This window comes from Notolabrus celidotus, chromosome 21 (assembly GCF_009762535.1).
Source record: "Notolabrus celidotus isolate fNotCel1 chromosome 21, fNotCel1.pri, whole genome shotgun sequence".
In the NCBI taxonomy this organism is placed as follows: Eukaryota; Metazoa; Chordata; class Actinopteri; order Labriformes; family Labridae; genus Notolabrus; species Notolabrus celidotus.
This window is the reverse complement of record NC_048292.1, coordinates 11,654,712-11,667,484: the sequence shown is the minus strand read 5'-3', so window position 1 is coordinate 11,667,484 and position 12,773 is coordinate 11,654,712. Positions and strand designations below refer to the sequence as shown.

The 12,773-nt window shown below is 38.5% G+C and overlaps 2 protein-coding genes across 8 annotated transcripts in view; one reads left to right on the top strand and one right to left on the bottom strand.

The window, feature by feature from the left end:
- Window positions 1-536: 536 nt before the first annotated feature.
- zbed4 (zinc finger, BED-type containing 4) lies at window positions 537-9,115 on the bottom strand. The gene is made up of 2 exons (XM_034673038.1): window positions 8,918-9,115; window positions 537-5,334 (listed from the first exon to the last, which is right to left on the bottom strand). The coding sequence occupies exon 2, from the start codon at window positions 5,140-5,142 to the stop codon at window positions 1,348-1,350; it is 3,795 nt and encodes a 1,264-aa protein (XP_034528929.1). The 5' UTR covers window positions 5,143-5,334; window positions 8,918-9,115; the 3' UTR covers window positions 537-1,347.
- brd1a (bromodomain containing 1a) overlaps window positions 8,325-12,773 on the top strand; it is a 23,529-nt gene continuing 19,080 nt past the window's right edge. For 4 of the 7 annotated variants that reach the window (XM_034673036.1, XM_034673034.1, XM_034673033.1 and 1 more), the window contains exon 1: window positions 12,096-12,644. The gene's annotated coding sequence lies outside the window, so the exon portion shown is untranslated. Of the gene's footprint in view, window positions 9,142-12,060; window positions 12,645-12,773 lie in introns of those variants that run through there. The other 3 variants (XM_034673031.1, XM_034673035.1, XM_034673030.1) reach the window with 3 other exon arrangements.

Here is a 12,773-nt window from a genome sequence, read left to right as displayed (position 1 = left end):
CTGAGAGGAGCTGATAGAGATATTGAGACTTTTAAACGTAAACTAAAAACATATTTATTCAGTCTGGCTTTTATGTAGGGTTTAGTCATTTTATTTCTTACCTTTTACTGTTATATTGATTTAAATGTTGCATTACTATTTTAGTAATTTTAACTGTTATCTTATTCTACTTGTATTTATTCATTCATTTATTTGATTTATCTATTCAGTTTTATTGATATTGTTAGACTTAGTTTTATTTTCAACTTTTATCTTTAATTTATTTATTTAAACTATTTGTATTCTTAATTTTGATGCTTTAACTTATTTTAATTACCCTTTTTTCTTCTTTATTTTATTTTAATTATTATTATTCTTATTTTCCCCTAATATGTCTTGCCTTTTTTTTTATTTCTGCTTCTTCCTTGCTTTTCAATCACTGTAAAGCCCTTTGGGTTGCATTTGATTTGTATGAAAGGTGCTCTATAAATAAAGCTTGACTGATTGGTGATACAATAACACATTCCTTGAATTAACAACCAAGAAAGACCCATCTGCAACTTTGCATAAGGAAAACCTTTATTTACAAATGACCACAAAATTTGCATGGTTCCAGTCTCAATGCTAAAACATTTATCAAATTAGGTTCAGAAGTCATGTAATATAAAAATGTACAGTACATTGTTTTACTCAATAATAAACCCATAATTTAAACCCCTGGACATAAAACTTAAATTGTGCTTCAGAAACAAATTATATTTCCCAAACGAACTGCTTATTCTGAAAATACAGCAATATCATACATGATCTTATTAAAAACATTTCAGCAAGTAAAAAAAGGTCTATTATCTAAATGACAGTACCATGAGCCACAAGTTCACAATGAGAATTAAATAACATTAACTTAAAACATCGTTCAGTCACAGCATTTATTTTTGGGCCATGTTTTCATCCAGAAAAAAACAACTCTGCATCTATCTGTTATACATAATTATCAAAAAGCATCCTGAAGTGATTTGCGCAATTTAACAAAATATTTACAGCATTTTGACCTGAAGTAGTTTTGGATAAGGCACAAGGAGAGAGTAGACACGGAACGAAAACATTAATTTACAAGCAAACACATTACCACCAACCCCTACAGCTAGAAAAAAACCCTCCCTCCCTGATACACTTTTGACTGAGACTTTTCATCACAACAGCTCAAAGGTGTTTAACAGTAGTACACAACACAACAAAACCTCAAAATCTGGCCTCCAGAATAATCAGTGTATAAATCGATATTTTACATTTTGCTCAACAACCCCGTTTCACAGCTATGCAACTTGGTCCTTGATAAAGGGTTTTCAAGTCAATGCTCAACAGTAATCAGTACTGAAAATAAATCAAAGGGAGGTTAACCTTGAGGAACAGCAGACCCTCCATGTTTTCCAACAAAGGCCTTGGTTGATTTAGGGCACAGTTGACACTAGCAGTGCTGAACAGTGTCTCTGCTGGGACGATGCTGGGAGGGCAGCCCACATAACGGGCGGCTACTTTGGCAAGATCAGGCCACATGAACTTTTTAAGGTTCCAATAGTCAAGGAGGTCACAGCTTTGATCAAGTATATCTTCCTCAAGGTACTCCAGCACTGACAGCTCTGAGGACTTTGGCTTCTCCTCGTGTTTTATCTTCTGTCGGATATCAGCCATCAAGGACCAGAGGCTGTCGTTGTTTGAGTTGGGGGAGTCGGTTGACACAGGAGCCTCGTTACAGCCATTGGGCAGTAGAGGCGTAACTGCCACTGAGGTAGAAGATGACGAGTCCAGCTCCCGGATTAGATCTTGTTTACACTGCTCCGCTTCCTCCTCTGTGAACAATGAAGTCTTGTATCGTGGGTCCAGCATGGTCGCCCAGGTGTATCGCGGATCGTGCAGAGTTGTAGACATTCTGCACACCATGGCTTCCTTTAAAGACTTGAGCATGTTGTCTATGCCCACAGTCTCGTCAAACAGCAGGTCTATCTTTCTGTTGAGGATGTGAATGAGTGGAATCACTTGTCCCAGAGTGGCAGTGCGGTTACTCATCTCCCTGTAGGCGACTTCAAAAGGTTTCAGTGCATTGCAGACTGACAGCATCACCTCCCACTGATCGCAGCTGATCATTTCCCTGAAATTGCACTCGATCGACAACTCGTCGATGGCTCTCTTCTGCTCCACCAGCCGCTCCAGCATGAAAAAGGAGGTCCTCCATTTGGAAGGAACATCCTGGATGAGTTGGTTCTCTGGCAGCTGGTGGACCCTCTGGAGCTCAGCCAGTTTCTCTTTGGCTGTTGCTGAGCGGTGCACACGTTCACAGATCTTTCGTGCAATACTCAGGAGGTTCTGAACCATTCTCTGGCTCTTTATGGCTTCGCTTACAATGAGGTCTATAGTGTGTCCAAAACACTGCATGGTGACGTGGCCATGGTCCTCCAAGGTGTTTCTGACGGTGTTGTTATCAGTTACAGTGAACCCCTTTCTTAGCCCTGATGAGGTGATCCAAGAATCCCATAGATACTCAAGCTGCTTTGGGATGTTATGCATATCGTGATCACAGTCTATTTGTGAGACACTTAGGAGAGCGGAGCAGTGAAAGTCCTGGCCCTGGGGTCTGACACTTGACTCGTACGTGGCCCAGTGGGCAGTAAGGGTCAGATATTCTCTGGTCTGGCTACTGAACCAAATACTAGTTGTGAAGTGGACAACACCACATTCTGCCTCTTTTAAGTGGGTCAGAACAACATCTTTCACCCTTTCATACATATCTGGTATGGCAGTGCTGGTAAAGTAAGAAGAGGGTGGTAGAGAATACTGAGGCTGGAGGTACTCTAGTAGTCTGTTGAGTCCAGCATTCTCCACCATGGCTGATGGCTGAAGATCCAGTGCGAGCATTTCTGCAATAAGTTTGGTGATTTTTTTGGCAACCGGGTGGTGTTCATCAAACCTCACGTGGTTCTGTTCCATATCATAAACAGAAGTATCCATAAGCTCTCGTTTAACGTGTATTCCAGCAGACGACACATCCCCTGAGTTAGTATTGTTACTTTCAAGAAAATGTCCATGAAACCTCTGCATGTGCCTGAAGAGGCAGCTTGTGCCGAGGTTCGTAGTCTTTTTGCCCCTGCTAATTGTGCGGCTACAGTGCAAACAAATCACCTTTGTGGGGTCATCAGGGGAGATAGAAAAATGGTTCCACAGTTTTGATGTCTTTTTACTGAAAACAGGCAGAGTTTGTGTCTTTTTCTCACAAGCAGGGCTCTCAGTTTCTTTGGTTGAAACTGCATCCGTTGCTGTGAGACTGGTGTAGGGATGAGGGGAGGGTTCCTTCTCATTTGTGCTTTTTTGGTTTTTTAGTACATCTGGGTGGCGTCTCATGAGATGCCTCATCAGACAGCTTGTACCAAAGTCACCCCGTTTTCCCCGACTGATGACACATGGACAGTAACGGCACAGTGCTTTTAACTGGTCAACTGGTGACACTATGAAATGATGCCACACTTCAGACTTCACCCGTTTCATGATCTTCTTGTTTTGCTGGAAAACTGAGTGATCCAGGTTGAGACTGAGACTGGGGCCTTCGGAGAGGTCGCATGGTAAGGAGGTTATGGGTGTCTCATCCCCTTGAAGTTTGAAGGAGAGACTGACAGCAGACTCTTGCCCTGAGAGATGCATAGCCTCAACAGGTTCCTGTTTGATATGCATGCTTTCCTCAATGCTTTGGGGTAATTCATCAGATATGGTATCTGGTGAGGATGGAAGAAGAGGTGATTCCTTTTTAAACTCCAGTGGATCCTGTAGCTGTGAGCGGGACAACAGTGAGGGTGGGTTTGTATAAGGAGGGGGAATGTTGATGCCCTGTCCATTTTCCTCGATGACGACCTCTTTGTGTGCCCTCCACATGTGACGAATAAGACAGCTAGTCCCTAGATCCTTTCCATTTTTCCCCCTGCTGAATTCATTCATGCAATGAATGCAAACTGCTTTGGAATTGTCAGCAGGTGACAGGTAGAAGTGTTTCCATACAGCTGATCTGCGACGGGAACTTGAGCCTTTAGGGGTCCCAGGAAGACGGTCTTGCCCTGCTCCGTCTGACATGTCTTCAAGGATGTTTTCATTGGAATGTGAGGCTGAAAGCGAGCTGCAAAGAGTGTCATTGTTGGCATACGGTTCTAGTTTTGGTTCGACTTTGGGTAACACTTCTTTGGATGACAGATCTGCATTTTCAGCTGAGGAGGTGGACGGCGAAGTGTTCATTGAGGCAGAAGACATGATGCTGTTTGTCAAGTCTCCATTTTTTGGTGAGTTTGGGGAGGGAGGTATCAAAGATGAGGGAAGAGAGCCAGTCAGATTATTTGAGGACACATCTCCTTCTTGTATAAGCACAGTAGGGTGAGCCCTTCGAACGTGCCTCATTAAACAACTTGTACTGAGGTCTTTCTCGTTCTTTCCCCGACTGAATTCTTTCATGCAGTATAAACAGATTGCTTTGGTACTGTCTCGGGGTGATATACAGAAATGATTCCATGCAGGAGATTTTTTCCTTGGGTTGGTATTACTCCTGATGGATGACAAAAGGCTCTGGGTGACAGCATCCATGGCAACATCATAAAGGGTGCTTGTGTATCCAGTTAGTATATTACTATACTCATCGCCATCTCTAGTTACAAAGGGACCAATTGAGCTACCAAAAGCTAGCCTTTCGTGATCCTGGGTTTCCTCCTCCAGTCCATTTGGTTCCACAATCTCCTCTTTGATATGTGGAATTTCTTCATTATCATTATCGTTTTCATACTTGTAACTCTCTGTATTCCTCTCAGTATCAGTGTTTAGGCCTGTGTTTGAAAGAGCTGGAGAAGCTGGATCAGCCCCACTTGATTGGTCTGACTCCAGTGGTTTTCCATACTGAGGAGATAAACGGAAAACAGGGGGAGGGTCTGTATCCAGTGTTATTGAGGAGCCAGCAGTTGACTGTGCGCCTGCAGCCTCGTGAGGGTTAATGCTGTAGGATTTGAACACATAGCCTTCCTGGCCTTCGATTTTCAAGCAGGTCCCTTTTGCCTCTCTTCTTTTGTTATCGATGGAGCCATTGGGTTCACTTTCCATATCCTCATACATGTGAGAGACCTCCTCCTCCCCATCCATTGCAGCAGCCCAAAGGGGTTTTTGCAGGGTAGTAAAGTCTGTGCTGTCAACTGTAATCAATTTTTCTAGGTGTAGTCATTGATTCTGCACCTCTTAAGCAGGTGTTGTAAGAGTCTGGCTGTCAAGGACACAGTGCACCTGCATGTCCCTCTCCATTTAGCCCGGAAGGAGTTCCACCTCTTCACACACAATCTGCAGAAAGGGAGAAGAGAGAACATTTGAAGCATCGTATAAAAACAAAAATGTTTTAAAAAAAAAACATTTGAATACCTTTTGATTTTGTAAAAAAAAAAAAGAGAGAGAGAAGATTCAACTGGATTGCCGTCCACAGGCTTCCTGTAATTTCCTGTATTATTGCCTCTATCAACCACAGTGCTTTTTATTTTGAAAGCAGATTTGCAGCATTCATTTTTTAAAGGTTTTAATTTATCAAGCATTATTATTATTATTAAGCATTAATACGCAATTCATTCATTATGTGTAGGTTAAGCACGGCCTGCAGGTCATCAGGAGAACTTGTCTTTTAATAAAGTTAATAAAGATCCTTTTGAATAAACGATTTTGTTAAGCCAGACTGTTAAAATATCATCAGCACCATGCTGTTACAAAAAATGCCCCTCCACTATGAAGTCATTTATGAGAATTACTTTGCTCAATACATTTAGCAAAATAGGCTTATCTTTTTATTTACCTGTGTATAAGTTCCACCTTGATTAAACAATACAGACAAACAAAACAGCCCTTAATGTAAACAGCCTTGAAAATTTTGAAAAATACTTTTTTTTTCTCCACTGCTTTGAGGATATATTTGATAAATTGAACCTTGCCACACTGGAATAATTACCATGGCCAAAATGAAGGACCAGAGACTCACTCTACAATGAAAGATAAGTCTCAAATTCTGCTTTCAGAATAGTCATTTTTATACACCAAGTATCAAAGGTCAAACAAGGTGTGCTTAGACAGGGCGACTCATTCTACCTGGGTTACATTAACATAGAAAAAGAAGACAAACTGAGGCATTCAACGACACACATCAGCTCTGAGGACATTAGCTTAGGCACACAAGTACCACACAAACACAGTCTATCTTGTAGCTAATCAGTGGTCAATACAAATCTAACGTTCATTTGTCTTAATCTAACAAATGAAGACAATAATCATACTCAATTGTATCCTGTATTGATACCAAGTTATTTCATCTGAAGACGCACTTAACCCTCCTGTTATGTTCGTTTCTTAGGGACAGAAATAATGTTCCTGGGTCAACTTGACCCGGGGCATATTTAATGATTCATTAGTTTTACATGACATAGATTTGTTTATTTTATTTTATTTTATTTTCCATTTTGAATTTGTTTTTTTATGTAGTGCAAATGTGTGAAATGAGGAGAGGAGATCGGGTCTGCTGAGTCAGTGAGCTCTCTTAAATCCCTTCTCAAAACATACTTTGATCGCAGAGCCTTCCCGGATTTGATCTGAATTTTATTTGACTTTATTTTAACCGTCTTCAGAAATATATTTTAAAAGAATTGTATTCCTTTAGAGTTATTTTAGGGGAATTTTATGTCTTTTAAAATATGTTGTTTCTTCATCTTGACTTGTGTGTTTTTATTAACTGCCTGTTTTATTTTGCTGCCCATGTAAAGCACTTTGTAACTCGGTTTTGAAATGTGCTCTACAAATAAAATTAGTATTATTTTTATATATGTGTTGTTTACACTAACTAAACCAAGCAGAAGAAGTTTCATAGCGAAATAATACTTTTAACAATTGAAGAGTTAATTCGCAAAAACAGTTAAAGCTAGGGTTGGTAGTCATAGAAAACTAGCATTAATTTGAATGTAGCATTTCTTCCGGCTTAGAAACAGACTGAAACTAACACTGATGCCTCTTTATGACCTTCAAAAGCAAACAAAACCATAAAACAACAACACTGATACCTTCTCTGTTGTCATGTTTAATGCCTTAAACCACTCAGAGGGGGTAGGCGTCAGAACACATGATTGACCTTTGGCTTTAGAAACACCCTTTTTTTTGGCTGTTTTCATGGCAAATAATCACATTGAGTGATAAATCTGGCTGTTAAAAGACAGCAGGGTGAGGTTTTTGTTAACCCTAACCCTAAACTAAACCCTAACCATAACCCTCTAACCCTAACCCCTAAACCCTGACCCTAACCCTAACTAGGGATACACCGATCCAACTTTTTAGGTCCCGATACCGACATCGATACCTGGTCTTTGGTATCTGCCGATACCGACACTAGCCGATCCGATCCCGGTATTGATTGAACAATCTCTATTCCGTAATGTGAGGATAGAATCATGTTATGGCAACTTCAGGCTTTTCTGACTTTGTCAACCAAAATAAAGTAAACATTTTTAAACTGCCAGTATCATTATTCAAGAGATTATAAATGTGTACCAGCAGTCTGGTGAGTTAATCTTCATAACCAATAGAAAAGCATAGAACTGAGATGAATAGATCTGCCATATGGATCGGCCCCATGTCACTGATATCCGATCTAGCTTTTTGAGTCCGATATAGCCGATATCCGATACCAGGATCGGATCATCCTTACCCCCTCCCCTCCAACCCTAACCCTAACCCCTAACACTAACCCCTAACCCTAACACTACTTTTGCATGTACAGAACAAGAGATAAGAGGTATTACTTTGTCCACAATGTGGCAGCAAAATTGATATGAATCAAAAGTTCCTCACAGCAGCTTTAAGAACAAATTATGTATTGATTGCCATCAGGACATAAAGATCACTTTAACCAGTATAACAAAAAGTGTTTCTAAATCTGACTACCAATTCCAGCTTTAACTCACTTTTGAAAAACTAAAAAAAAAAAAATCCAAAACATATTTTTCTATTACTAGATTTTGGTATCATCAATCAACTGAGGTTGGGTGGCTTTGTATAAGTCAAAATGACTTCACTTCTCAGAGGTATCTTGAAAATGTAACTTTATTAGGAATATAAAAATGATCAAAAAGAAATGTGTTTTTTGAAAATGTATTAAAAAAACTGATTTATCTGTTTTTGCAAATTAACTCTACAGTTGTTTTTAGATTGTTGAACTTTAAAAAGGGTCAATTTGACTGCAACATAACAGGAGGGTTTAAAAAACAAATGATGTTAAGCCATTTCCTACGTGAGCAGTGACAGCCAGTTTTTCCGGGTTTGGCTAAAGCGCTAGTCAGGAAGATGCGAGAGGACATCAGAAAATTAACAAAACCATAGCTTCCATATTTACACTACATACAAACCTTTAAACACTACTTTACTAGGGGGACTCACGGTGGCTTCATTTAAGTCAACAAACCCCAGAAACTTATATATTTTTTACATTATTATGACATATTGCTGGCTGAAAGGCTACATCATCAGTAAACACCACGGTGGCTATCCTGCTGCTAACTGGGTTACCCACGAAGCTAATAAACACAATAAATCATCATCCAGGTCCAGCCCTTCAGTCACATGGCTGTGTGGCACACATACTCGAGAGAGTATCGTCTACAACTTATCCATTCACCTAACCGTGAGAAAAAAGCCCTGATCAGGTACATTTCGGACCGCACCACAGCTGCTAGCTGGTTAGCTGCCAGCTAGGCCACACACAGGACATACAAGCTAACCTGGCGAGGCAGAACCCAGACACGAACCACACGAGATCCGAATCAGACCAGCACTCCTCACCACGACGTCCAAGTCACATCAAATCGTTTTTAAGACGTACACATGCGCTCAAGATACTCACTGTGTGAAGTAAGGTCGTGTGATCACTGGGTTTCGGCTCCTAAACAGTTAAATATGACACATTTGATTGATCCGGAGGGGGGTTCACTTTGTTGCTTTTGTCTGCTGGCTGCTAGCAGTTCACGTTCGGCCGGACTAGCTCCACACAGCGTTGGACGGAAGGAACATGTTTTAATGATGTCACTGGTCGCAGCAGGGTCTTCAGGTCTTCAGTAGGGCAAAGAGGTGAGGAGCAGGACTTACACGGAACATGTCACAGCACATCCTCATTTACAGATACAACTTGGAATTTGTTTCAATATGTATCATTGGTCAAAGCATTTTGGGTAACTTTGTAACTTTGTATACTGGTAACACAACAACAACTCAACTTTATTTATATAGCACCTTTTATACATACCAAACATGCAGCCCAAAGTGCTTCACAGAATAACAGAGACATAAAACAACAGCAATGGTGAAATTAAAAAAGGCATTATTATAAATAAAACACTTAAAGATAGGATAAAATAAAATCAACACAGTACAATTAATAAAATTAGTAAGAATGGAAAGAAAAGTTAAAAGTAAGTTAGCGTTAACAAGATCAGATGAATACAAGAAATAAATAGATAAATAAATTATGAAATATTTTTATTATCTTTATTTAAACTCGAAAATCATTGAGAGCAAGCCCTCATTTACAATGACGACGAGTATATAAAAGAAACATTAAAATGCATGACAAGCAAATAAAAGATGATGATCAATTAAAAAGAGACAACAATTAAAAGCAATGTTACAACCATTGAAATAATGTTACACAAGTCAGTTAAAACAGGTACAATCAGAGGTTAAAAATTGTAAAACTAATGATTCAAAATGACTAAAAGAAACTAGTGCATTCACTTTTAGTGCATTGAAGTAAGTTCCATGCAGATGGTGCAAAAATGCTGAAGGCAGATCTACCCAGTTCAGAATTAACTCTTGGAACCTGGAGAGTGAGCCAATCAGTTGACCTGGTGTGTTTTGCTCCAGAGGACCAAACTAGCATTGAGGATAAGTATGATGTAACATCCCAACAATCGCTTTATAAATAAACAGGTAAATATAAGTTAAAGCAATGATTAAAATAATAATACAATTACAAAAATTAATAAACAACTGAAACTACTATTACTGCTAATACTTCGAATACTACCACTTCTACGACTTAAAAAAAATGAAATAATAATAATAATAATAAATGTTTCGCCTTGACATCGGTAGGTTCAGGGTTGTTGCTGAATTTTAATGTGTGATTAATTTAATTTACATATCATAAATAGATAGATAGATAGATAGATAGATAGATAGATAGACTTTATTTCAGACCATAGATCCATATCAGCACAAGAGTAATATAAAAGACTAAAAATAAATAAAATACTGGTCCAGCAAGAAATAAAAAGATCATATGACAACAATTTACACATTCCTTTTGATTAAAGCATAAAAAGGCATTTGTTCCAATGTTTCCAAAAGCATATAAATACTAAATATAAAAAGCATATAAATAGTTTGAAATAAACTAATAAAGAACTGAAAAATAATGAATGAACTTTGAATGAATAAGATGTAAACGGTAACCTACAATGAATGCTCCATGACTAAAATGCTGTGCGTTGCATTCACGGTCCGGTACAACAGCTTTGAATAAACTTGGATTAGGAACATTCATCCTCACAACACAGCTAAACAGACTGGGTTCCTCGTATAACCTCAGTACTGTGAAGAGTGAAGTGCTCATCAGGGTTGGCTATTTGTTATTGCCTTTTTTTGACTCTCTCTGTGACTAGAGGAAAGTAGTGCTGGGCGATACCACACTTTTATGATTCCATACGATGCCGATTACTTTTTTGGCAATTTATTTGATACCCGATACCCGATACCCGATACCGATACTGACACTTTCAGTGATTTTTTTTTTTATATATAAAATGCAACCCTTGAAAGACAAGTGCCATGACAAATACTGTTAATTTAAAAATATGCAAATCCTTTGCTGGCCATTTTTAAAGAATGAAATAAATTTAGAAACCCACCCCACAATCCTAAGATTAAGAACACAATATATACAACAATAGTGATAAAAACAATAAAAATAAATCACAAAATAAAAAATAAGATGATGAGCGAACTGAGGAAACGCTCTCATGATATCTTAATGAGGAAACACTGGAGGTAAAATAAGATGTTAAAACTCAACACAAGAAATTAAAATTACCAAAATAAAATAAATTTCTAAGATAATAAAACACTAAAATATTAAACCAATAAAAGAGCATAAGATGCTATACTTAAAATAAATAAATAAACAAGTACATAAATAAAGTAGAATAAAAGTTACTACAATTTGAAATAGATAATAAATAAATAAATAAATAAATAAATAAATAAATAAATAAATAAATAAATAAAACTCAGTTAAAAGCGAGACTAAAAAGGTAGGTCTTGAGTTTGCTTTTAAACATGTTTATGCTCTGTGCAGCCCTCAGATCCTCAGGTTAGTTCATAGTTCTTACTTTTGGTACAATTGAAAGTCCACTACCTGAAGACCTGAGGGCTCTCACTGGCTCATATGATAAAAGCAAATCTGATAAATAGGAGGGGCCAAGATCATAAAGAGTTTTTAAAACCAATAAAATAATAGATGATGAAACACTGGAGGTAAAATAAGATGTTAAAACTCAACACAGGAAATTAAAATCACCAAGATAAAATACATTTCTAAGATAATAAAACACTAACATATTAAACCATTAAGAGAACATAAGATGCTATACTTTAAATAAATAAATAAGGTAGAATAAAAGCGACTAAAATATGAAATAAATAAATAAATAATACTTTTAAGAATAAAAATAAAGCTCAGTTAAAAGCGAGGCTAAAAAGGTAGGTCTTGAGTTTGCTTTTAAAAATGTTCATGCTCTGTGCAGCCCTCAGATCCTCAGGTTAGTTCTTAGTTTTGGTACAATTGAAAGTCCACTACCTGAAGACCTGAGGGCTCTCACTGGCTCATATGATAAAAGCAAATCTGATAAATAGGAGGGGCCAAGATCATTAAGAGTTTTTAAAACCAATAAAATAATAGATGATGTATGCATAACCCACGCAATGAATGATCCACATACTATTTTGGTTATGACTTAACACCCCCAGTCTGCAGAGCCAATGCAGACATGGGTCCCAGCCTTACTCCAGTCTCTCCCTAGCTGCGCTTTGTTTGGATCTTTGTCTGCGTACTGTGTGCTCGGGGAATAATGTCAAATGCATTGATTGTGTGACAGATGGGCTTTTGTGTGAAATCGACGACTCACCACCAACATGACCTCCAGCGTCACACGTAGTGTAGTGCGTACGGGTGGGAGTTGTCTGGTAAAACGCATTGTTGTGTTGGGGGATGAGCTGCTGCTGTTACTGCTATTTGCTCTTGGTCAACTGTTGGCTAGCTAGTGCCTCTAGCCTTTGAATGGGTCCACAAAGCAGATAACTGTGTGTTCTTCGTCGAATTTGTCATCGAAACTTCACAGGCATTTAGCAGGCCTCTTTCTCCTTTTTATTTGTAATTGAAAAGACCCCATTACCGCCCGTTGGATGAGAACACTGTGTACGGATATAGAGCCACTTAGCAGGCCGTACAGCCTTTGCTTTGTAAGGCTGCTGGCTAGCTTCCGTCTTCCTCAACTAGCAAAACTGTCCGATCCGAGGTATGTTCATTTCTTTCATTCATTATCCCTTTAAAAAAAAAGAGAACACACGCCATGCATGTGCAAAATGTGCGTGTTCTTGTATGTTTGATACGAATTAACACACATTTAAAGAGCTCTTGTCCGCTT

Coding starts and splice junctions, on each gene's coding strand:
- zbed4 (XM_034673038.1), bottom strand. CDS start 5,142: ATGGATGGGGAGGAGGAGGTCTCTCACATGTATGAGGATATGGAAAGT.